General features: G+C 40.1%; 1 protein-coding gene across 11 annotated transcripts in view; it reads left to right on the forward strand.

Annotated features, from left to right (window-relative positions):
- HTR2C (5-hydroxytryptamine receptor 2C) overlaps positions 1-22,700 on the forward strand; it is a 231,265-nt gene that overhangs the window by 198,438 nt on the left and 10,127 nt on the right. For 7 of the 11 annotated variants that reach the window (XM_050713461.1, XM_050713459.1, XM_050713458.1 and 4 more), the window contains one exon: positions 20,869-21,069. The exons of the other annotated variants lie outside the window; for them this stretch is intronic. In XM_050713461.1, the coding sequence (XP_050569418.1) occupies positions 20,869-21,069 (201 nt within the window). The remainder of the gene's footprint in view (positions 1-20,868; positions 21,070-22,700) is intronic. 11 annotated transcript variants of the gene reach the window in all.

The raw sequence follows: 22,700 nt of genomic DNA on the forward strand, positions 1-22,700 counted from the left end.
TCTCAACCTGAAACTAAGTAGAGCAAGAAGTAATCCTAGCTCCTCTGGAAAGTAGTCTTGTATCACTTCTAAACAACATCTGCAGGATGTGGCTTTCTTCTAGTAGATAAAATTATAACACTGTTCAGTGTCTGACCTGCCATCACTTCTTAGGGCAGATGGTAATTGGTAACTGAGCTGTTTTTTTCTGTGCATGCTGCAGCTTCACAGACAGATTTAGAAAGCCTGTCACTTTTAATATAATAGGAACCAGCCCCATAAAAATTCAGATTTCAGTAAAACTTTGGCTTGCATTGTAAATTCTTCCTAAATAATTTTGTGGGACCCACTCTAAATCTTCTGTGTGGAAGCTCTTTTCTCTCTCTCAGGAGAAATGTTTCCCTTCCTCAGCTGACCTTACTGTGAGCAGGCTGCAGCAACAGCATCTGCTATATTTGTAGTGAGAAGAAACATTATCATGGCAAGCGAGCTGTGACAGCCAGGAATATATTTCAGAATAATAGAAGGGAGAGGAGCTGACAGCGCTTGCTGGTAGTGCACCTCAAGCATCGGTCTGAACTGTATCCTCAGAGATCCTGTGCACCACAAGAAAGGTGGGAGCAAGGCCAACTTCCCTCTGTGCAGTTTATGTAGCAGTTCCTTGGCCCCATACTGAATGAGCCTTGTGGTGGATTGTGGGCTGCTCCTTGTGTCTGCAATTCCTGCTGTGTTTGTCTGGCAGGATGATTCCAGTCTTCCCTCCAACCAGTGCAACCATGACAAGCCCCAGCCTGGGCTGTGCTCTCTGCTGTGTGCAACGTGTATGGGCCAAAGTCACGACAAGTACTGTGGGGCAACAGTGCATAGGTGCAGCCAACCATAACTGTCACACAGCCTCTGTGATGTTTTAATATCCATCTTGCCTGCACTACCATCTGTTACCCAAGGTAGGACAAGTGAACTGGTTGTTAATAACTGGCTATAATGAATGCACAAGTGTCCCTCCTGGGCTCTCGGCAAGGCTTCATTAACTCCAGTTACAGGAGTGAAGGTTATGTTGCGCAAGGTGTACTTCTATGTGCTTTCTGTTTGAAAATGAATGCTGTTATTCATTACGTGCTCTGGAAGTGAATGCTTCACTCGGGGAAGCTGCCTCTCTCCTCTTCCTGCTTCGCTGTAGCTCGGGGGAGCCTGGTCTCCGTTGTGCTGCGCACGACTTGATGCCTTGCATGGCATAAGAGCAGGCAGCAAGGGCCTCTCCAGGTTGTCATACCCAAATCAGCCTGCTGAACCCTGTATTCAGGAATCCTGTCAGCTCTGGAGAATGCATAGCTTCCCAAGTGAGCGTGTCATGACAGCTAAAGCTGCTCTGAATGCTTTTGTCTCAATATTTTTTTTTAAATGAAATATGGTTTGTTGCCAAAACTGAGAGCTCTACAGAAGTGTATCCATTTCTACAGCATTTCTCCTGGGAAGATGGAAGAGGAATAGGATTGTTCTCATTGCTGGTGAAATATTTTTTCATTATGTGGGAGTCTGAGTCCCATTCTATCTGCTTCACAGTGACCTGTTGTGCAAAAATTAAAAACGTTTCTACTAACATAATCACTAGGGCATATCAATCTATTGATAGGTATTTCAATCTATGAAGTAGAATTTCAGTCTTGGACATGTTTAATTTTAACTCTATTTTTTCAAAAATCTTCAAAAGTTCTTATGTTTATTCCAATGTTGAATGAAAATAAATGCAGGCATGTGCTATAAACTGGCCAAATCTCCGGAGCCTGTGTTAACGCAAACCCAGTTTCTGTGATCAGCAAGTGCCATCCTCCAAGGAAGGAGATCACCACATCTGTCTCTGATAGCAACGAAGGCAGCTACGTCCAAGCTCCCAGTTTGAGCTGACTTGTGCATCCTTCAACTGCTCCCTGCAAGCCTCTGGCCCATCACTTCAGCGTTGCTCAGGTTTGCTTGCACACAGTGAGCCTTTCCTCATTGTTCAGGAGAGCAGAGGAGCCCTGGCCTCAGGTTTCTAGTCTTCCTTCCCATGCTGCTGAGCTCCGGACCAGGGTGATGTAGCAAGAAGACTTTCCTGACGTAAATCAATGCCAGCTTTAAGAGAGTTTGAATGCTGCTCTTCTTATGTGCTGTGGGTAGGGCCTGGAAATTTTGTGCCAGGCCCCTGTTACAAATTTGAACTCACCTATAATCCACATTGTGGAGCGTCAATTTATGGGATTCTGAAGACCAATTTCTGCTGTCAGATACAGAGGCAGAATGATTACTAATTAAGTTTTTTAACAACCTGCCTCTTTCTCGTTATTTCTCTGCTCTGTGCTGCCTGCATATTGTTCAGTGTTGCCTTCATCCTTCTTCTCAGTGTAGGCAGCAAATTTTTTTATTATCCTCCCCATGTTCATTTCCATTGACAAGAGGATCTTGCCCACATGCCAGCTTTAGGAGGAAACACCAGAGATTTTTTTTTCTCATTCTTAAACATATTCTTTTGCTTCTCCTAACCTCTTGCTGTTAAGTAACCAGCTACTTTGCCTACTATGGGTTAATGGAGCCTTCAGCCTCTGATCTGCTGGGGATAACGCTGCTGTGCATGGAGCTTGGGCTGTGCAGTCCAGCAACGACTGAACACAGCACAAAAAACATCCAACAGTTTCTGGTGACTGATCAAGAGGCCTGGTCACACAGAGGGTTGCATAGCTGCTTTCTCTGGGCTGCTAGAGTGCTTATTGATTGCACACCCTTTGAATCACCTCGTTATAGATTTAATTAAAACTTAACCCCGCTGGAGAGAGTGAGGGGATCACAGAATCCGTGGGTACACACCCAAGAGTGGGATGCACATCAGAGAGAGCTGCTGTACCACAAGGGTGCCAATGGCTGTGCAAGCATCCCAGCCCAGAGCACTCTGGTGGTGCTGGGTCTCAGGTGTGAGCAATCCACACATGCACTATTCAATAGTCTCAGCACATTACAGCACTGTCAGGCTCAGAGTTAATCCCTGCCTTTCAGGGAAATGTGCTTGTGGCCCTGATTTTCGCAGGTTGTGAGGGATGCTGCTCATCATTTGTCCTGTGGGTTTGACAGGCTTTTTGGTGGATGATGCCTCTTGCAGAAAGACCTGAACAAAATCAGTTGTGTTAATCTGAAAAATGTTGCATGAAAACATGAATTCATATATCTGAGCTTAAAGGTGAGCTGGTGAGTTGTCAAGTAGAAAAGTCTTTTTCTTTTTTTTTTTTCCTTAATGTAGAAAAATAGAAGAATGCTAAAGAACATCCTCAGTTTTATTTTCTGTATGTTACTTTTTTGCCTCCTTTGTCGTGAGCAGTTGTAGCAGGCTTCAGGTAGGGAAACATTGCGTGATTCCCCTTGTGCTCACAGGCGGATCTGGGGAATGGCTTCCTACAAAATATACCAGGGGAGATTCTGACCATGCTGAAGTCAGTGAGAACATTGGCAGCAAGTTCAGACAGCCTGGGGCTTTTGCCAGAGTATTCTCTGCATCCTCCAGCCCTCTTTACACTCCTCGTGCATGGTCACGGCTGTAGCTGTTGGCACAACTACAGCAGCATCCTTCATCTACAAGGGTCGCAGATGTTTTACTGATCTCTTTTGAGGATAAGAAAATCTCTACCACTGCAATGCAGCTCCCTTCATGGCATTTCAATTTATTAGGTTTCAGCACCATCATACTAAGCATGGGCAACTCTCCCATTAAAACTTTATGACACCTGTAAGTAAGAGAAATTAGCTGGCACCAGTACCAATAAGATAACCTAACACCGTGCAGTGCAAAATATGTAGCTCGGTCCTGAAATTTGCTTTCAGTCTGCAGAGCCTGATCCTAAAGAGTATTTCAATGGACTTTCACTTGCTTATGCATTTTTGGGATGAAAAGCTGCTTGTGATTAACCTTTGTGTTGGCTTTGTGAGGTTGGTGCTCACTAACGTTTTTTTCTTTTTCTCTGTTTCCTGCTGGAAGAAGAGAAAGTCCATCTCCTCTGGGATTGTCTTGATTGTCTGAGACTGTTGAGATTTTTTGTTTGGTTGGTTTGAGTTAAATAAATAAATAAAAAGGCAGAGGAAGCAAATTCATCTTAGAGAAATAAATCATATTTTGCATGATCCAAATAGGAAAATGAAATCACAGACTCTAAGGAGAGTTTCTTGATCTCACAGGAATAAGGAGTTAAAAGGACTTTCTGACTCACTGTGTCCTGTTGTTTGCTACCAGGTATTAGTAAGACAGAGCTATTGCAGTCATATCTTCTATTTTCCAGATCCTGTTTCCTTTCAGGTCTGCCTGCTGTTGGGATGCTGAAGCCAGGATCTGTACGTGACAGTGTGTAGCAACAGAAAGCCATGACAAATCTCTGAGCACCTTATTACCAATCCAAAATTCGTATCTTTGCCAACCTCAACTTTCCTGCAAGCAGCAGTTTTTAAATAGAAAATTCTAACATTGCAGTGTGAAAAAAGCAAAACCTCCACGTCCCTTTGTGCTTTGTAAGGAGAAGTAAATGAGCCTTGTAACTTTCCTTCAAAACTCAGTAAACTGGGTTGCTTCTCCTTTGCAGTTTTATCCAGGGAAATCTGTTAGTATTTCCACTGTCACAGCTATATGAAGCACAAGAAGTCACAAAGTCATCATCTCTAAACTATTTAAGGGCTGTGGTCTGAAATAAAGCCAGAAGGTAACTGGTAATGAGAGCAGGTTGCAGAGCAGGCTTCTGATACAGAGACTCAGGTGGGCACTTGCTAAGTGAAGGCAAGTTTTCTGCATTACTAACAGTCTTACCCCTAAACACCCCCTGGAAGCACTCCTAGATAAGAGCTAATTAGATAAGAGCTATTAGATAAGAGCTATTCCCCAGGCATCTCAGTGAGGATATTTCTTTGGCAGCCTCTACAAATGTGGCAGAAAAGACCAATGGAGTCCAGCTTCAGCCTCCTTCCAAATTGCTGAAAGATGAAGGGAAAAGTTAAAATGCTCTGTGATCTCAGTGGAGTAATTCCTACTTATGCAAGCTGAATATATGGCCTTATAGTTTTCTAATTTACCCACAGCATATATGCTGCATCCAATTAGGGAGCTACTTTTTTATATTTTAGACTTTATATTGGACAGGCATGTCTTGACTACACAGTGTAGTTTTAGAATTGCCCATCCAAAACAAATCTTGTATGTTCAAGTATGGCTCATGAGAATGATGTTGAATGGTGCACCTTTAAATGTTATTTAATGCAAATAAGGATTTAGATCCAATTATATTTTTAATTTCACCCTTTTGCCAATTTTTTTTTTTTGAAAAATGCAAAAGGTTTTAAAATTCACAGGAATTTAAGGGCCCCAAAACCCAGAGTGTGTATATTTACATTTCTGTTTTACAGGAGAACTAATCTCAGTTTAAATACAGCAGTGGTTTTAATGCTGTCAGTGCAATCTTCTCATGCCCAATTTGCTTCTAGATCGGTGAAGCTAAATGTGCTTTAAAATGCATGAATCTTTGTTTACTTTTTATGATGGTAGCCTGTTAGCTCCACTAGTAGCTCTGTAAGCTCATTGCCTCATTGTAATTAACTTTTATGACTTTAGTTGAAAAGAAATATAAACTTACATGTTTTGTAGCAAATCAGAAATTGATACAAGACAACGAGAAAAAAATGGAATTGTTTTATATAAACATATAGATCCTATGACAATAAACTACTTGATAGATAAACTTGCTGGTTTGTAAAGGTGCCAGGTGGATTGCCAAGATAACAAGTCAAATGAAGACAGCTAACGTGTTTCCCACAGACAAATTTAGCCTCATCTGGGAGGAAGAACAGCAGCACCTCTGAGTCCCTGGGCCGGAGGCCACATAGAATCTTCCTTGGGTATGTTGAAACATAATTTTTTTTAAATAGAGGGAAATGATTTAATGAGAATTGCAGACATTTGACAAAGACTGAATTCATTTTAGTATATATCATTGTACATATATATATATACACACAAATACGTATATACTATGTATAGCAAATCTATTAAGATATATATATATCTTCACCTCAGATAGCTTCTTGCAAGGACTTTATCCGAGTTATGGGTGCTAGTCCCAGCTTAGTATCCTTTTGCAAACCTCACCTGAGTTTAGCTTCAGCTGTAGCTTGGGCCTTCCTCATTTTCACAATCTGTTGACCATCTGGTGAGAAACCCAGCTAACATGTGCACCGCCTCTGCAACTGCACCACAAAGCCTGATGCTCCAGCAGCATCTGCTCAGTGAGCAAGGGAGCTGTGTGTGGACTGACATTTGCTTCTATTGATTTTTGTAAACAGAGAGAGAGAGAATGAGAATTCCATGGAATAGCAGGGAAAAAAAGGATGGTAACTCGAGAAAAGAGTAGTAACTCCCCCTAAGCTTTATCCAAACATTAATTTAACTTAGGGAGGTGGGAAATACAATATCCTGCACTTAGAAACTTCAAATATGTGACGTGGAGTTTAAAAATCAGAGGTGACCGCACAATGCTGATCAGAGCTGTCACAGAGGAGTGCATCTCGGTAGCTTCATTGGTTTTGTCCATCTTGAATACACCATACCAGTTACTGCTTTTGCTTTTATTTTCTGTTATCCATAAAGGCCCCTACTTCCCCTCCTAGAAGCTGCTTGCAGCTAACTCTAGTAACATGCTCACACACCAAATATCTAGAATATATTATCTCATGCTGAGTTCTTGCTATCTCTTCTCACTCACCCTAGCAGAGTGAAATTCGGATGAGGAACTAGTTAGTCGCATGTGTTTTTCAGCACTTGCCAACAAGCAGTTACAATTTCCAGGAACAGTCCTACTTGCAGTCTGTTGTAAAGATTAACATATGGCCCACTTTCCTGTGCTGGCGGCAGCTGCAGATATTGGAGAACATAATGGGAAATGCAGAAGGACTCCACGGATGGTCAGCTGTATTTCTGTACTCACTCCTGACTTAACATGTAATTGAAAAACTGTCTCATCTTTGTTCTCTGTGGAAATTACTCCCTGTATTCACTGGGAAAGTCTGTTGTTGCTTGTAGATAGATGCTTCATGCCAGCATTTTGCTACTTGGTGTTTTTGGGTACATCTGATTATATTTGTTGCTTCTACTGTACTGTGTTATGGGTAGAATTTTGTGAAAATAACTACAGTTTCTTTTCAACATATGGTATCCTTAATGTTCTTTACATGAATGATATACTAGTATCATAATTTCTTGTATAATGGCTCCACCTGAGTGATGGTAACATGCCAAGACCCCAAGGAAGCATTTTCAGAGGAGGTTCATGTAATGGGCCAACCAATCTTTCGAGCTTAAAAGTGTGGAAAAATCATTGCTATTTTTCAGACCAATACATATATAGACATCTGCTTTTCAAAAGGCGTAAAGAAATAATGAGAGAAGCAAGGAGAAATCTCTGAAAAGCACTTGGATATACTGTAAGATAAATATACCAATGTAATATATTTGCTTGAATTATGAATGTTTCCAGGATTGGGTCAATTAACTCAGAATTAACTCAAATTTTTATTCTACTTCCTTTTACATCTGTCTGTTGAATTGATATCTTTAAATTCTTCTCAGCAAATTATGATTTTAATGTCTCTCCAATTCATGTGACACATCCCTTGAAATTCTGGCTCTACAGTTCTGTAATATTCATTAAAATACACTCAAATACCCTTATACGGTAGTTTGCTTCCCTGAGACCTAATGGTAACAGTAGCATTAAGTTCTCACTCTGTTTTACCAGCCCATGCTGGGAAAGAGGCTCTGATGTGATTCATCTGCTTGCGTGGTAATTAAATGGAAATTACATTGATGGAAGAGGGGCCACATGCCAATTTCTCTGCCTTGCACTAATTTGCACATTGTGTCATTGACGCAATACAATCCTTTTCTGAATGGACATCTCACAAGAGAAACAAAATGTATCCTCACTAGCTTTTCTGCCAAAATTGCCATTAAATATGCTAATGAGTTGAGGCAAATTTCTGTATGAGCCTGTCATGAAGCCTATGCTGTGATTACCAATACATGCTATATCAACATTCTGGTTTCAGGTATTAGTTTCAAATATATATTAGACTTTTTCAAGCTTCCTCTGTGTTTTCACTTTTTAGTAAGGCTTGTGGTTGGAAAACTTTACTATTCCTATAGGAATTTTGATAAACACAATAACAACATTGGGTTTAGTGAGTGACTCTCTCCTCTGAGATGCCACCTCCGTTCCTAGGTGAATAAGGTTCAGGTCTACAAAAAGTTCAACTAGTGATACACAAACATTACATAACTAAGTCCTCTATTAACTATTAGGTACAAGATATTAGGGGAAAGGTAGGATGGTTGGTATGATTCTGCTGATTCTCTGTTATTTCTTGGGTGGCTTGATTTCCATTCCTGTTGACTTGTTGGCAGCAGTCTCTCTTTTCCAACTGTGTTGGAGATATCAGGACAGACCAGTTGTTACCTTAACCAATCCATTTCTACTTTCTGATGTATATATATTTTTTTGTGTTCTGTTTACTTTAGTTAAGTTTTTAGGTGTTTTGTTTGTTTTTATAGAAGTCTTTTTTCATCCATAATCAGAGGCAACAGTTGTAGAAAAAGGTCTTGGTGTTGCTGAGATATGGAAATATGTAACAGCCTGTATGACAGGCGTTTACCATACCTATTTGGCACCCACTGGGATGCAGAAGGCTGTGAATGCATGCCTGACACCTATGAATATTGATGGCTGGTTTTATGAGGCAGCAGAGTTTTGTCCTCATGTCCTCGTGTTTGTTCTGACTAGTGTCTACTTCTCATTCTGTTACGTACATTTCAAATTTGTTAGGTAAATTACTGAATTTGCCAGTTAACTATTTGTTGATTACTTTTGATCAATTTGTCTAAAATGAATGCAAAAAGACTGAATCTCAATACAGCAGAAGCCAGAAGTTGTTAGTTCACTTTACCATTAAAATCTGTCTCCATCCAAGATGCACAGCAGCAGAACAAATTTATTCATTTGACATAGCATTGCAATTTGATGTTGACTAATATAAACATGGTAAAAACAACTTCCAAGATGAAACCCTTTTAACATATGCATTACTTCTACTTTATCTGCTTTCCATAATGATTTTTCCATGTGTTTTCTAGCCCTTAGTGGGATAAATGCCTCTTGTATCTTGGGAGTAACTAGTTCTACTACACTACCCATATTACTCATTTACACCTGTTAAATCTATGGCAATACTTATTTTATTAGTTTTTTCTAAATTATTATGTTATCACATTATTTTATTATCATAGTTATAACTGGTTTTGATTTGTAATCAAGTGCAGGATTACATTGTAATAATAGTATAACCATGGTAAAAAAATAATGTTGCACTTGTTTACAAAGCAAAAACAAGTCTATCAAAAAACCCAATGGTATAACTTAACTGAACATCATTTCTTTAGTTTCCTTTTCTAATTCATGAGACTGCTATAATTTTTCTGGGTAATAGTATTGTTTCTAATATATCAGTACGCCCACACTTCATTTACCCATATTAAATTAAATTCTATTTCGTGTTAATGGAACTTAGAATAGGCCTACAATTTCTGCAAAACTCAAAAATAAAGCAATACAACTGTACCCAAATTGTGGTCCTATGTTAAGTTTCACTTTACCACTGACATTACCCATCAGGAGTATGTTCTACCATTCTAAAACATTGCTACATGAAATACCTTGCGTTTCACCTCATGCTGTGTTGCCATCTTCAGCGCAGGCCATCTCAGGGTTCAAAATTATGTACTGCTATCATGTCTCAGAGAGGAACATAAATTCAGGCTGAATTGATATTGCTGTCTGTCTGTTTTGTTTTTGGCTGAGAGATGTCACCTGCATTACAGGCTGTGAGTATGTAGGTGCCTGTGTTGGCGTCCTCTGAGGTGTTTGTAAATCTTTGCAGCTGTAAAGAAAGGTGTGCTGACTTGACTCTTAGACGTCCTCCTGCAGCAATTTGACAAAAAAATTGGCATTTTATAGCATGTAAATATTTTAGTATGAAAGCACCACAATGTAAGATTAAATCTTATTCCAATTTCAAGTCTTTTATGGTAGAGTCTGTTCATAGTGAGCAATTTTAATTAGTAACAAGTTGTGTACAAATTGCTTATGGTAATGCAAATCCTCAACATCATATTATGTGGTTTTACAAGTTCAGCTGTCACACCCAATAACTGACTGGTTGCTTGGACTAAAGGGCTGGTTTAAAATCACACTGTGTTAGTCTGGGGCTGTATCAGCTCTGCCCAGCAGGCTGGGTGCCAGGTGCATGGTGGCTGGGGGTGCAGAAGCCCCAGGTCTCCCAAGAGCGGCAGTGCAGCTTCAGCCACGTGTAGCCTTCCCAGCTCCCTGCTCTCCTGTGGTCACTTTGGATGTTTGGATACTGGTGACAGGGTGGCCTGTCCTTTCCATGGCAAGGGGACAAGCAACTTGTCTTTGAGTATTAGAGCAAGTTGGTTCCCTTCTGGGCTAAATCAATCAAATCCTGCGGGAGGGCCAGAAGTTCAGTCTCAGGGCAATAGTGTGTTCCTGGGCTGAGGAGAGAAATAGCCTGCAGGCTTGTAAAGATGAGAAAGGAAGAAACGTTGCAACATGCTGAGATGAAGTCTGCAAGTTGCTTTCCCTCCAAGATTTACTGTAGAGACATCCACAGACTTGTGTCCATAGTTCATGCAGGGAAGTTCGATTAAACATGAGCCTTTAAAGCTGATACTTAAAGCTGATACTTCCTTGTGGCGATAGAAGTGGAGCAGGTCACACCAGGGGATTTCCTCTCATACGTTCATGCCTGCAGGTGTCTAGGCTGTCTAGGAAAGCCACCTGTGCAGCTGACAGAGCAATAGGCTTTCTAGCAGGCACCACTCTGTCCAGCTTATCTGCTGATAGTGCTTCCAAACGTAGTTCTGCTGTGGACAATATTTTCCAGGCCTGTAAAAGGAGTCTTCAGTATTCCTATGGCCTGGTAAAATGCGGAAACAACAAGCTACTGGTGTAATTGAAGGATAATGTAATGTTGTAATGTTTCATTGAAGGACAGGGATTTTTCACTGCATTGCCTTTTATGTGGGACAGGTTGTGTGCACAGACTACTATGCTGAGCTAGCACAAGATGGTGATTAAACTGGTAGAAGGCAGTGTTGCTCACTTGCCTGTTCACAGATTTCTGTGGGATTACTGCACATGTAATACTGAGTTCAGTAGCAAATTATTTCATTGAGATAGCCACTAAATGTGCTGTTCTATCACCTTTCAGACTCCCACAGCAAAAGTTTCCAGGGGGGTGAACTCCAAACTGACACTTCTCCTGTGATTAAAGATGTATCTGCTCTTGTTTAGAATCATCCTGGGCAAGGTGGCAGAAAAACTTTATAAGTGGGAGGTTGGTATGCAAGTTATTCAGTGACAGGAGGACAGCGGAAGGCACTCAGATTTGGAGCAGAATTTCTGGGCTTCTTAGAAACCCCAAATAATTGTATTTTGCCATGCCTTCTTTGGAGCACTCTCACACTGGCATTTCTACCTGTACAATAATGAAGAACCAGAAATGCCCATCAACTTGGAAGAAGTTAAACAGGGAATGCATTTCGCAAGCCCTCTGCTCTCAGATATATTGGAAATGGAAATTAACATTTGTGAGCCTGACCAAAATATAGCTTATTTGCCTCGCTTGAAGTGATTTCTTGCCTTTACCAGTCTTACTGAACACATTTTATTAAAGACTGCTTGTAGTGGTTTCTAACCTTACCAGGCAAGCAGAACATGATTCACGCTGTCACGCAGTTCAGCCAGACAATTAACCCACTGCCCCTAATAACTGTCCTGCTGTTGAGAAAGGTGCACTGTATAGTAAGAGGCAAAGCTGACTCACTGAACAAAGTTGATACTCCTAAATTCATCAAAACGCTTGAGTACAGGTTGAGCTTCCCATTGGAACTGGAGTGCTGTAAGCATAGCACCATGCTGAACAAGGGCCAAAATGACGGTCATATCCTGTTCCCATTAAACAGCCTGCAAGCAAACAGGAGGCAAAATCAGAGCCATCTTTCAAGTTACAGATCTCTCTTTGGCCTCACATTATGCTCTATTTCATAAGATACGATTCTTTTCTTCCTTATAAGCAATTCAATAGTGAGGATGGGGGAAAAATTACTTGCCATGTTTGCAAAGTCAGAATGATAAAACAGCTGAAAACAGCCTCGTCTGTACACTCAAACAAGTGATTTTTTGATTTGCAGAAGCAGGTGTCAAGTAAATACGTCTATTCTTAATAAATGGGCTATCTTTCTCGAATATTTAGTAAAAACAAGGTGGTTAGTTACAGATGACAGACCTGTGCTCACCAAATATGTAACACTTTACATTAAATAACGGAAATTCATATTACATCTCTTTCTGCAATCAGATGTTTTATTCAGGATTCAGAGACCAGTTTGCTCAGCTGGATTTCCAGGAGCGAGGCCTGAGCTGAGAAAAAGGATTAATCCTAAATGGGCTCCCAGACCTTGTCAAGATAGCACTGACGTCTGAATTACCATTGAGTTATGCTGAAATCAAACTGAAGACCAAAAAAAAAAAAAAAAGCCCCTTCACATGGTTTTGTGTCCTTTCACTAGCACCAGACCCAGTCCAGGTTCCCAGGGTAATCCATAGTCTAAACTTATTTGATATTAGAAACTCTGGGATTGAGCAGATGGTTTCTTTGTTCCAGCTAAGGTAACTGCTCAGCAGGCAGCTGTAATCTGAATAATGCCATAGCATTTTCTGTTCTAAATTTTGGTTTCCTCAGATGATCTGTATGTTTTGGCAGCTATTTCTTGCGATAATGGATCCCTTTCAATTTTGTCAAAAATAGGCAAAAGCACCTGTTATTGTCACATGTTTGTGCAGTTTGTTATGCAACATTTTTTTTGGAAAATATTTATGTTATTACATTTAGGAGTTATTAATTTGGGGTCTGTCTTTGCTCATGGGCTTATTTTCAAGTGTGACGTTGCTTCAACTGTTGTTTTACTGATTGCTTAAATAATGGTTGAAGGCTGATCTGTATCTTGCATGGAGGAAATTAAAGGAGAGGCTACTCTCCTGACATTGTCCTGACATACAGAATATCAGTGAAAAGAAAATTTATCCTGATATGAATATTTTATTAAACTGAGGTTTTACTTAGATAAATTACTATGAAGAACGAATCACAGAACCACAGAGTGGTTGAGGTTGGAAGGGACCTCTGAAGATCATCTAGTCCAACTCTCCTTCCAAGCAGGATCACCTAGAGCACATTGCGCAGGATGGCATCCAGGAAGGTTTTGAATATCTCCAGAGAAGGAGACGTATCTCAAAATTGTGAAAAGAGACAGTTTGCTGTTGGAGAGAAAATGTTAGGAGGAACCCTTTATACAAAGTTGGTGATGCAATTCAACTAATATTATTACTCTGTTAACTGTCCATTTCACTTGCCATACGAAGTCAGCTACAGACACTTATACTGAAAAAAAAAAAAAAACATTATTGAGCCTAGAGATTTTTCCTCTGATTTCAAACATAGTTTTTTAGTCTCCACCAATAAATGAAAAGATTAATGTAACATATGGATTCATGGAATGACAGACTGCACTAGAATACTGAGATATTTCCCTAAAAGAAGAGATGCTGTCTTAGGGTTGCCAACAGCATTCTGTATGTTTTCTTCTTAGCAAAAATCCCATTTTATTAGCAAGGTTGTTGTAAGTATACTATGCGATAAAGCTGGCTCCTTACCTTTTAAAAAATGTTTAAATGATTTGAAGCAACCTTTCCCTATATCAGATAATTATATTCATTCTGGGTCTCGGCATGCTTCTTTCTTACAAGTCCTATCAAGACTTCAAGGCATTGCCATGCTGGTCAGAAAGCAAAATCTAACACAGGTATTTAAAATTTTCAAAACACCATAAGGAGTGCGATTGTTTAATTTGCAATAAAGTACAGTCACATCAATTGGTCACCGCAATTGGTGAGACAAGAACCAGAATACCTACAGAAACACACCCATTCTCACCAGGGTTTCCTCCACTGGCAGGGGTGTTCTGAAGGAGGCCATCCTGTTCTTGCCCATTGTGGGCTGCTCCCTGCCCCAGGACCTCTCGTGTCATGCTGATGGCACCATGAGATGGAAAGGAGTAACTCAGAGGAAAGCCAAAGCTCAGGGATGGTGGCATGGCGCAGTTTGGATGTGGTCTGTGGCACAGACTCAAGTAAATCCTTTGTGCAGTGTTGCACTAGGGCAAAATAACATCTTCTAGGTGCAGATCTTCAAGTGCTGGGTGCCAGCAGCAGTTTCACCAATGCTGCATGTGGATGCCATGTCACGTTCCCTCTCTTTCTTGGTCATTTCTTATACCTTCCACCCCCTTAGTAATCATATCACTTGAGAGCCCATCCTCTGCTGAGTGTCTGCTGGGACCCTCACGCCTTTTTGGTCTTGCTTATAGTGTTCAAAGATAAGGTCCATCTAGAAGTATCTGTAGCTGCATCTGGAGTTTTTATGTCATTCTCTGTGTGTGATTATGTCCTTGTGCTTGGCTGTGTTCCAATACATATTATTTAAGGGATACAGATAGCTTTGGGATAGCCTTTTCTTCTCTAGAAAAATGCAAACTGGAAACTTGAACTTCAAGTTCTCATGTAACCCAGTGTTCAGTATTTCAGAAAAACATTAAATACCACTCTATTGGTGATGAAATCAGATTCATTGGTAGTGCTTCCCTTGAGACCAGCTGTTCCTACAGCCAGGAAGCTTGTCTGCACAAGTGTGATCTGTTCTGTGGATGTGGTGGTAATGACTGAGGACGGCGGGGGTTCAACAAGATGTTCTGTACTTCTCAGGCACAATGGAGATTTCCAACACACTTGGTTGTATGACTCTCAAAATGATACGGATGTCTCTGAATCATTTTTCTACGTAAATTTGAGGGAAATAAAGGAGTGAAAAAGAGATACATAACTTTACACTTGCTGATACGGTGTTTCAGGCTAAGAAATACTTCACTTCCTAGATAAGAAAGAGAAAGAAAATAATTTGAATTCTTTAGCTCCCTTAGAAATAATGTGATGCAGCAATGTTAGAACTGTATGTAATTGCTTTCTATTTTTGTAAAGCCTGTGCCTGCTCTGAAACTTTGTAGTGAATATGGGAAAGTCTGGCTAGTATAAAATGCTTCAGTGGCTATATGCTAGTGGTGGTAATGGGATGAAACAACATTTAGCAGGGGGCAAAAGTAGGCTTCTTTTCCACAAACCACAGTATTGTATTTTCCTGGAATACGTGAAAGAATCTTCTTAGGATTCTGCAAAAATCTATCAGAAAGTGACAGCTTTCAGATACATCTTCTGGGTTGCTGTTTTCACATCATCTGCACACTGCTCTCAGTTACACCAAGGTAACATGAGTGGATGCTATTATTGAATATTATTCTGATAGTCATAAAAACACTGAATAAAAAGAGTATCCTCATTTCTCATAGAATTAGGTGAGGCATCTCCTTTTGTAATCAACTTTTCTGTGAGCAAGAATACTACATAGATTAGCTCATGGCCTGAAATGGACCCATGGAATCTAGAGAACAACCGGGAGGTGCTGAAAACCTGTGCTCTGTTGCCATGTGAACTGCTGGGAAATTGTGCTTGGTGCTGGGATTAGGATTAATTCAAGCATAATGGTTTCCTTACATTTTTAATTCAATTAGTTCAAGGCCTACTTAGTAGCTGTGAAAAATGAATACAGTACGTATCAGAACCCCAAAACAAGAAATATTACATGCATTCTAGGTTTTGGCCAAGCCAATGGACAATGTTAAAAGAGGCTATATCTGAACAGAGAAACATCTTCAATTCTTCTATTCTGCACCTCTTTTTCTTTGGTTTTTGTTTTCCTATATATATATATATATGAGTATGTATATATGTCTTATCTGTGTGTGTATGTACATATATATATATATATAAAATCAGGATCCTGAAGGACAAAATATACCCTTACTCTTCCTCTGTGGTTTTGAAGGGTGTTTTTTTACCCTTTTATCCCTCCCAACAGATCTAAAGCACTGGCTAAATACAATAAGTATACTGTGAAGTCTTTTCCAAATTTTTGTTTGTGGTTGGAAAGGAAACGACTGCTGCAGCTTAGTGTGAGTTTGCCGTGAAAAACTTCTGAAGCTACAGTGATGAATTTTACATAACTCTTAGCTTTATTGTGATGTAAACAGGTATTTTGTCACCAAGTATTATACCAGATTTGTCCTGAGTGTTGCACTGCATATTCCCTGGAGGTGTCCTGGAGCAGATACTGCCATAGAAGTAGTAAATATCTACAAACAATAATAATTTTTCAAAATGTAAATACGGTGGACAAGTCCATTTTTAGCATGGGGTGTGTTTGTGTACACAACAATTTGATCTACTCCAGTTTAGTGCAGAAAGCTGTGGAAAACTCATGAGATTTTGTTTGAGGCTTTGGGGAGAAAGAAGCTTCAGTCTATTTTGCAATCCCACAATATTTTCAGCTGCAGGTTCTAACACTTTTTTTTCTTTTTTTTTTTTTTCCTGGTTCATCCGTTCTCCTTCAATCTGGAGTAATTCTGTTTTACCATTCTACATATTTAATTTTGCTCCCACTTGCTATGCTTTGGATTATTCAGTCCCCTCCTGCTGCAGTGGCTAGTAATTTTGACTCTCATGCAGTGAACAGCACAATGACCGTAATAACAGTGTTATATAACACTTTTTATTCATATACATAAAATCTCTGACAAAAGTGATTAAATTTCATTGCTGCCATCTTTCTTGATGGAAAGCACAAAAAATTTAAGGGAGCTCTCATCTGACAGCAAATTAGCTGCAGACAGAGATGGTCTGCAACTGCCAAAATATTTTTGAGTTTCTGTATTTTGCTGCCAACATTTTGAGCCCATCTCAACATTTACTGACACACAGGAATTGTGGTTTGCTTTTTCAGTCCAGTGAAGTGTTGGAGATGAAATCCCACCTATGAACCCTGACTCCTGGTTAAATATGAGTATTTGTCCCAGGTTTCCCATGAGGAACCACAGCAGCTTGGGTTCCATGCTCTTCAGCATTAGAGGCTGAAGCAATACACATGGGCATTCTGTAGGAACTTACTTATAGGATTTCATAGCTTGTGTTTTTATCCTGATCAGAACCAGAAGCTAACACTGATCTAGAAGAACTCGCATGGCAATGGTCTTTTATCTATGATTTTTAATCTCCTTTTTTTACATGTTTATCTATTAATTTGTCCACTGTAAATTTCTAGCATCCATAAAGTATCTGGAAGCAAAAAAAAATGTGCAACTTAATCACACCCTAAGTTAAAGAATATCTCCTTTTGTTTTGTTCTGCTGGATTCATCGAATTTTCCTCAGCACTCTCCTATAAGGTTTACCAGCTAATGCATTACGTATGAGACTGATTTCAAGAGCATAGATTAATTCAAGGTACAAAAATCAGAATTTCTTACCAGGAATTTTGGTTTGGCTGCCAAGGTGTTAGGCACTGTTTCATTCTCCCCAGAAGCAAATTTAGACTGAAATGCATGCTTTCAATTGGAAATGCATTTACTAAAACTTAAAAGTGCTGGGGTCCAAGAACATGTTGCACTCAGTCATCTGTACTTCTAAATATACGGTAATTGCTATGGTTTGTGTATGAAATGAGAGAAAATAGAACTAATTAGAGAAATGTTACCTTCTGCGGATAGAGTATTTCTGAGGATAACATTGTTTTAAATGTCTAACATTGTTAACAGAGTTGTGTTTGTAATCTTTATTTCCACCTTGGCATAGTCACAGGGTACATTTCCTATGTTTTGTACATTTATTTAAACAGAAATAGAATTAACTTTTTTTCTTTTTGCTCAAATTACTGGCTTCATGTGCTGTGTAGGTGTTTCTTGAATGCACACAACATGCTTACTTAAAAGTAAGCACATTTTGAGATAGAATATATATTATGCCCTTCATATCAAGGTATAGTCATGAATTACAAGCTTCCATTCTACAAATTTCCGGAGTGACATTTTATTATCACAGATCATTTTAGGATACTTCCTGAGAAAGTAAAATATCTCCTCATATAACTGCCTTTTCAGCTGGAAGCATAACAGAGTGCCTTGGGACAGTAAAGACTAAAAGGATTAGCCATTAGGAGGGCTCTCATATCACCTTCATCTTTAAACACATCCTGACAGCTTGCCCGGGCAGAAATTCTGGGCAACATTACTTTCATCTGTTTGCAGCTGCGTGTGAGAAAATGCTCAGCTCTGGAGCAGGCTGTGGTTCCTGCTCTGCCAGGGCTGACAGCAGGAGCTTCTAACCTCTCACCATGGGTATGAACATCTACGGTTGCTTTCACTCCTGCTAATTCCTTGGTTATAGTGCCGTTGCCTAGTCCACATCAGTAGCAGAAGTTGTTCCAGTGGGAATCAGTTATGGGGAGTGTTCAGAGAGCTTAAAGGAAAAAGTAGCAGAGGCTATTCATCATTCAGTAGTGCTGGAAAGGTGGTTGCTGTAGAAACCTCTTCCAGGTCTAGTAAATGTCAAGAATCAGATGGTACCCTCTGCAGCTCTGTATATCAGAGTGGAGATGCTCCCACGTACAGGGAGCCTGGAGGCCCTTCCTGGAGACACCGGAGATTTTCTGGCTGTCTGCCTGATGGGGAGACCCAGCCATCCCCATCAACATCCCTCTGAGCAGAGGCTGCTGCCATCACTCTGTATTCAGCAGGACCACTCCATCCATCACAGCACGTTCCCCAGTGCCTTTCTTCGGGTCTCGTGCTCACACCTCATCTCAGCCTGCATCAGCAAGCTGTCTCTAGCGACTCAGAGGGAAAAGCAGCAAGTAATAAAGTGTCACTGAATGTGTTTTAGCTGGAGCTGGCAGCAAAAGCCTGGGGCTGAACAGGAAGCACCTGTACCACTTGAAGGAGATCAGATTTGCTCTTCTCTGGAGCTTTCACTGGAGTGCTACAGCAGCATCAGCCCTGGTTTTAGGAACAGTGAACACAACTGGAATTAAAAGGTGATTGTAAAAAAAAAAAAAAAAACTGATACGTGCTTAACAGAAGCTCTCAACTCAATTGCAGGCTAATGGCAACAATATCCTAAGTTACTGCAAAGGAGAGCAGGAGGCTTGGAATTTGATCGCCACTTCATAAAGGGGTTGAGTTATAATTTAAGCAAGTTTGATTGATCTGTACAGCAGAGGTGCTTTTTAAAGTAAAGATGCTCCAGCCACAATGCACTTTACTTAGCTTCCTTTGGTAGGGATCTTTTAAATACTTGCAGATTTGGATTTTCGTCCAATATCAGTCCCTCTACTAGGGGTAGTCCAGACTTGCTGAAATAACGGGTGTATCTCCCCAGAGCTAAGGTCCTGTGTGGGTTTCTGTGAGTCACTTAGCACTTCTTATTAGTGTTTCCAGTGGTAAAATGAGCTAATGTGTCTAGCCTGTTCTGCCCAGCATCTTGTGAAGAGTTCTTGGTCTTCACTGGGACCGTTCTTAATAATTTCCTGTGGTTCAGTTGATCTTGGGTTTTTACATGTAAGGTAATGTGAGTCTCTCTTTGTCTGGGTCATTTGTTTCAAAATATGCTTTCTGTGACTAATGTTTCTGTCTTTCTATTCAAGATTGGTAAAATGGAGCTGCATCATTTTTACTATGACAAAAAGTGATGTTGCTGATCCTTGGGGTAGACTTCAAGATTGCTTTAGGTATATCCATGTTCTGAATGAAGACACAAGAATACCTCATTATGCAACCAGTATGAAGTCTGTCATGTTTCCAGCTGCTGCATATGCTGTTGGTTTGTTTTGATAAGTGTGCTAGAAACCCAGTACTTGGCAGGACACATCACTGACCTCATGCAACCCATTCTGGACATTAGTACATGGGGATATCGTTCAAAAAGCAGTTTTCTCTGAGTTTTCTTATAAATACTGGTGCCCCCAGGGGATCTTTCTGGGTCACTTTTATTCTCAAGATGTATTTTAGCACTGAGTAAACTGACTAATAAATGCAGACATGCAGACCAGCTGCCTGCCAGCTGCTGACAGATGTGGCTATCTAGTCCATTCACTTTGCTGGTATGCTTCTTTCTGTAAATAGTACTGCTCAGTTCTGTCTACCTTCAAAGCAATTTTTAAACTTCAGTCGATCAATAGAGAGTATTGCAAGAAGGCAAGTATTAAGACAGGTCATCTAGGGAGAGTGTTTAAGGTGAAACAGTGTAAATTAGCTAGTTGGTGGACAGTCTGTAGAAAAAATGCCTTATACCTTTCTTCTCAGAAGACAGAAACTATGAAGAAGAATAGATCTGAGTAAAATTAATACCACACAGCACACAATCCATTGAAAAACTATGACTGATTTATTATAATTGAAAGGAATATTTGATTTTGTAAAAATTTGGGGGAAAGTTCAAGAAGAGGACTGTGGCAAGAACAGTGACCTGGAGGCATTGCCAAAGTAGTGTTCATTCATGTTTAGCTACTGGTAGGTTGAGTCATGGAAAACAGATGTTTGAGAACTTGCTACGGGTTTATGGACTGTCCAGAGCCAGGGGCTGTCCCAAGAGAGGCCCTGAGAGAGATTTCCTTGTCCACTACTCATGCATGTGCTCCTTACTGCTATTAGTATTCTTACTGGTAGAGTGAAAATATCCAAGAGTTTCTCAGAAATGATGGCCTAGCTTCCCAAATTATTTCCTTTTCTTTTTTTCCTTTCATTTCTTTTCTCTCTATGTTTCAGATTATGCTTGGCCTTTGCCTAAACAGTTGTGCCCTATATGGATTTCCCTAGATGTGCTCTTTTCAACTGCATCTATTATGCATCTCTGTGCCATCTCTCTTGATCGGTATGTAGCAATACGCAATCCCATTGAGCACAGCCGCTTCAATTCCCGCACCAAGGCTATTATGAAAATTGCTGCAGTTTGGACCATATCCATAGGTAAGAAATGCGGCTTACGATCTTAACCGTGTCTTAATGAATAACAGTGTTACTCCAATTTTCATTTAGGATTTTTAAGAGGATACTCAAATTAATTTACCTGGCCTGCATGACTGAATATAACAAATGATTATTGGGAAATAGAAATCTTTCATTGTGATTGGTCACTGACAAAAATAAGTAGTCATTTTTCAGAATATCACCACTTCCAATGCTGAAGCACTGCTGCTGTATACATATCAATATGCCAATAATGATGGTAACACAGACAAATGGAACGATAAAACTGCTGTGTAAACAAAGCAGAAAATAGCATTAGCAAAGAATTTGAACATAAAATCCAGCCAATACAAATGAGATCTACACTGCAGTCACTGCAGTTAAACTTGCTCGAATTTTGGTGGCAGTTTAAGTAAAGCAGCGTAGAATTCAAGGCAGGCTACAGCTAGATATTTACTGCCTCTTGTGCGGGCTTTATAGCCTTTATTATACTCTGCCACAGCTGGATTGTTTCTAGTACTGAGCTAGAGAGTTTGAAGTCATAGTAAATGAGGAATAGACATAAAACAAGACACTTTTGTATTACTTTGATAAAAAATGATAAGTAAAGCAGCAGTTAAATAGGTAGGAAAAGGAGAAATGATAGCAAGATAACAGTGTAACATCAGGAATTATGTGAAGAAAAACATTTGGGGCAGAATTATTTCAATGTGGTCTATTAGAGAGATACTTGGGACAAGTTCAGAAGGATTGTATGACCTCTCTCCTATGCTGTATTACCTTTATTTGCTTGAATAAAAAGTAGTCTGATGGAGACTACTTTTAAAATTTAACTTCTACATTTTCTTTCATAAAGCAGTTGTCACTTCCGGTACAGTATTGTAAGGTTTTTGCTTTACAAATGCAATACGATCCTTGATGTCTGGGTGCTGCAGGGGCTACTTCTGAAGAAGTTTGTCTAGAAAAAGGTTATGAAAACAAGCAAAAATAAAAAATAAAAAGAGGTAGCTATAGAGCTAACTCTTCCTGGAGTTACTGGGTGGGGAGTGGCTCAGCATGACAGAAATCAGAACTATGGACTCTACTACCCTCCAAGGGCAAAAGTACCTGAACCAGGATAGGTAAGGTGACTTGGTTCTGCTTCAGAGTTCAAACACTTCATGCCTGCCTAGCTCTCTTGTATGACGTTTAGCAGTCTGCATTTGTAATAGGATGGAAAACAGGTGAATTTATGAACTTTAAAAGAAAGAGTTTGCAAAGGAACCGTAACGGCACTTTTCTTTTCCAAACATATGGTTTCTTAGCCATCAGTGAGGCAATAGGTGCTGTATTTATTCCCCAGCATGTAAAAGCCTTTAGGAAGAAGGTGTAAGCAGTCACTCAGCGGGATGTCTGCAGCTTCCCAGGAGGTGAAGGGAGGTGCGTCACAGCCCATGCCTGGGTGCCCTCCTGTGCTGGGATCACAGCTGAGAGGGTGTACAGTGCTGGCTGGGTTTTGGGGATATTTTCTTCATTCCTTATGATGCAGATACAGCTGGTCCAGGGAAGTCTTTGCTTGCATACCTTTTTTTGAAGATACAGGCAGAGTCAATAATCCCCCGCCAGTCTGATCAGGGTATGGAGAAGCAGGA

Source organism: Cygnus atratus, chromosome 13 (genome assembly GCF_013377495.2).
Source record: "Cygnus atratus isolate AKBS03 ecotype Queensland, Australia chromosome 13, CAtr_DNAZoo_HiC_assembly, whole genome shotgun sequence".
Classification (NCBI taxonomy): Eukaryota; Metazoa; Chordata; class Aves; order Anseriformes; family Anatidae; genus Cygnus; species Cygnus atratus.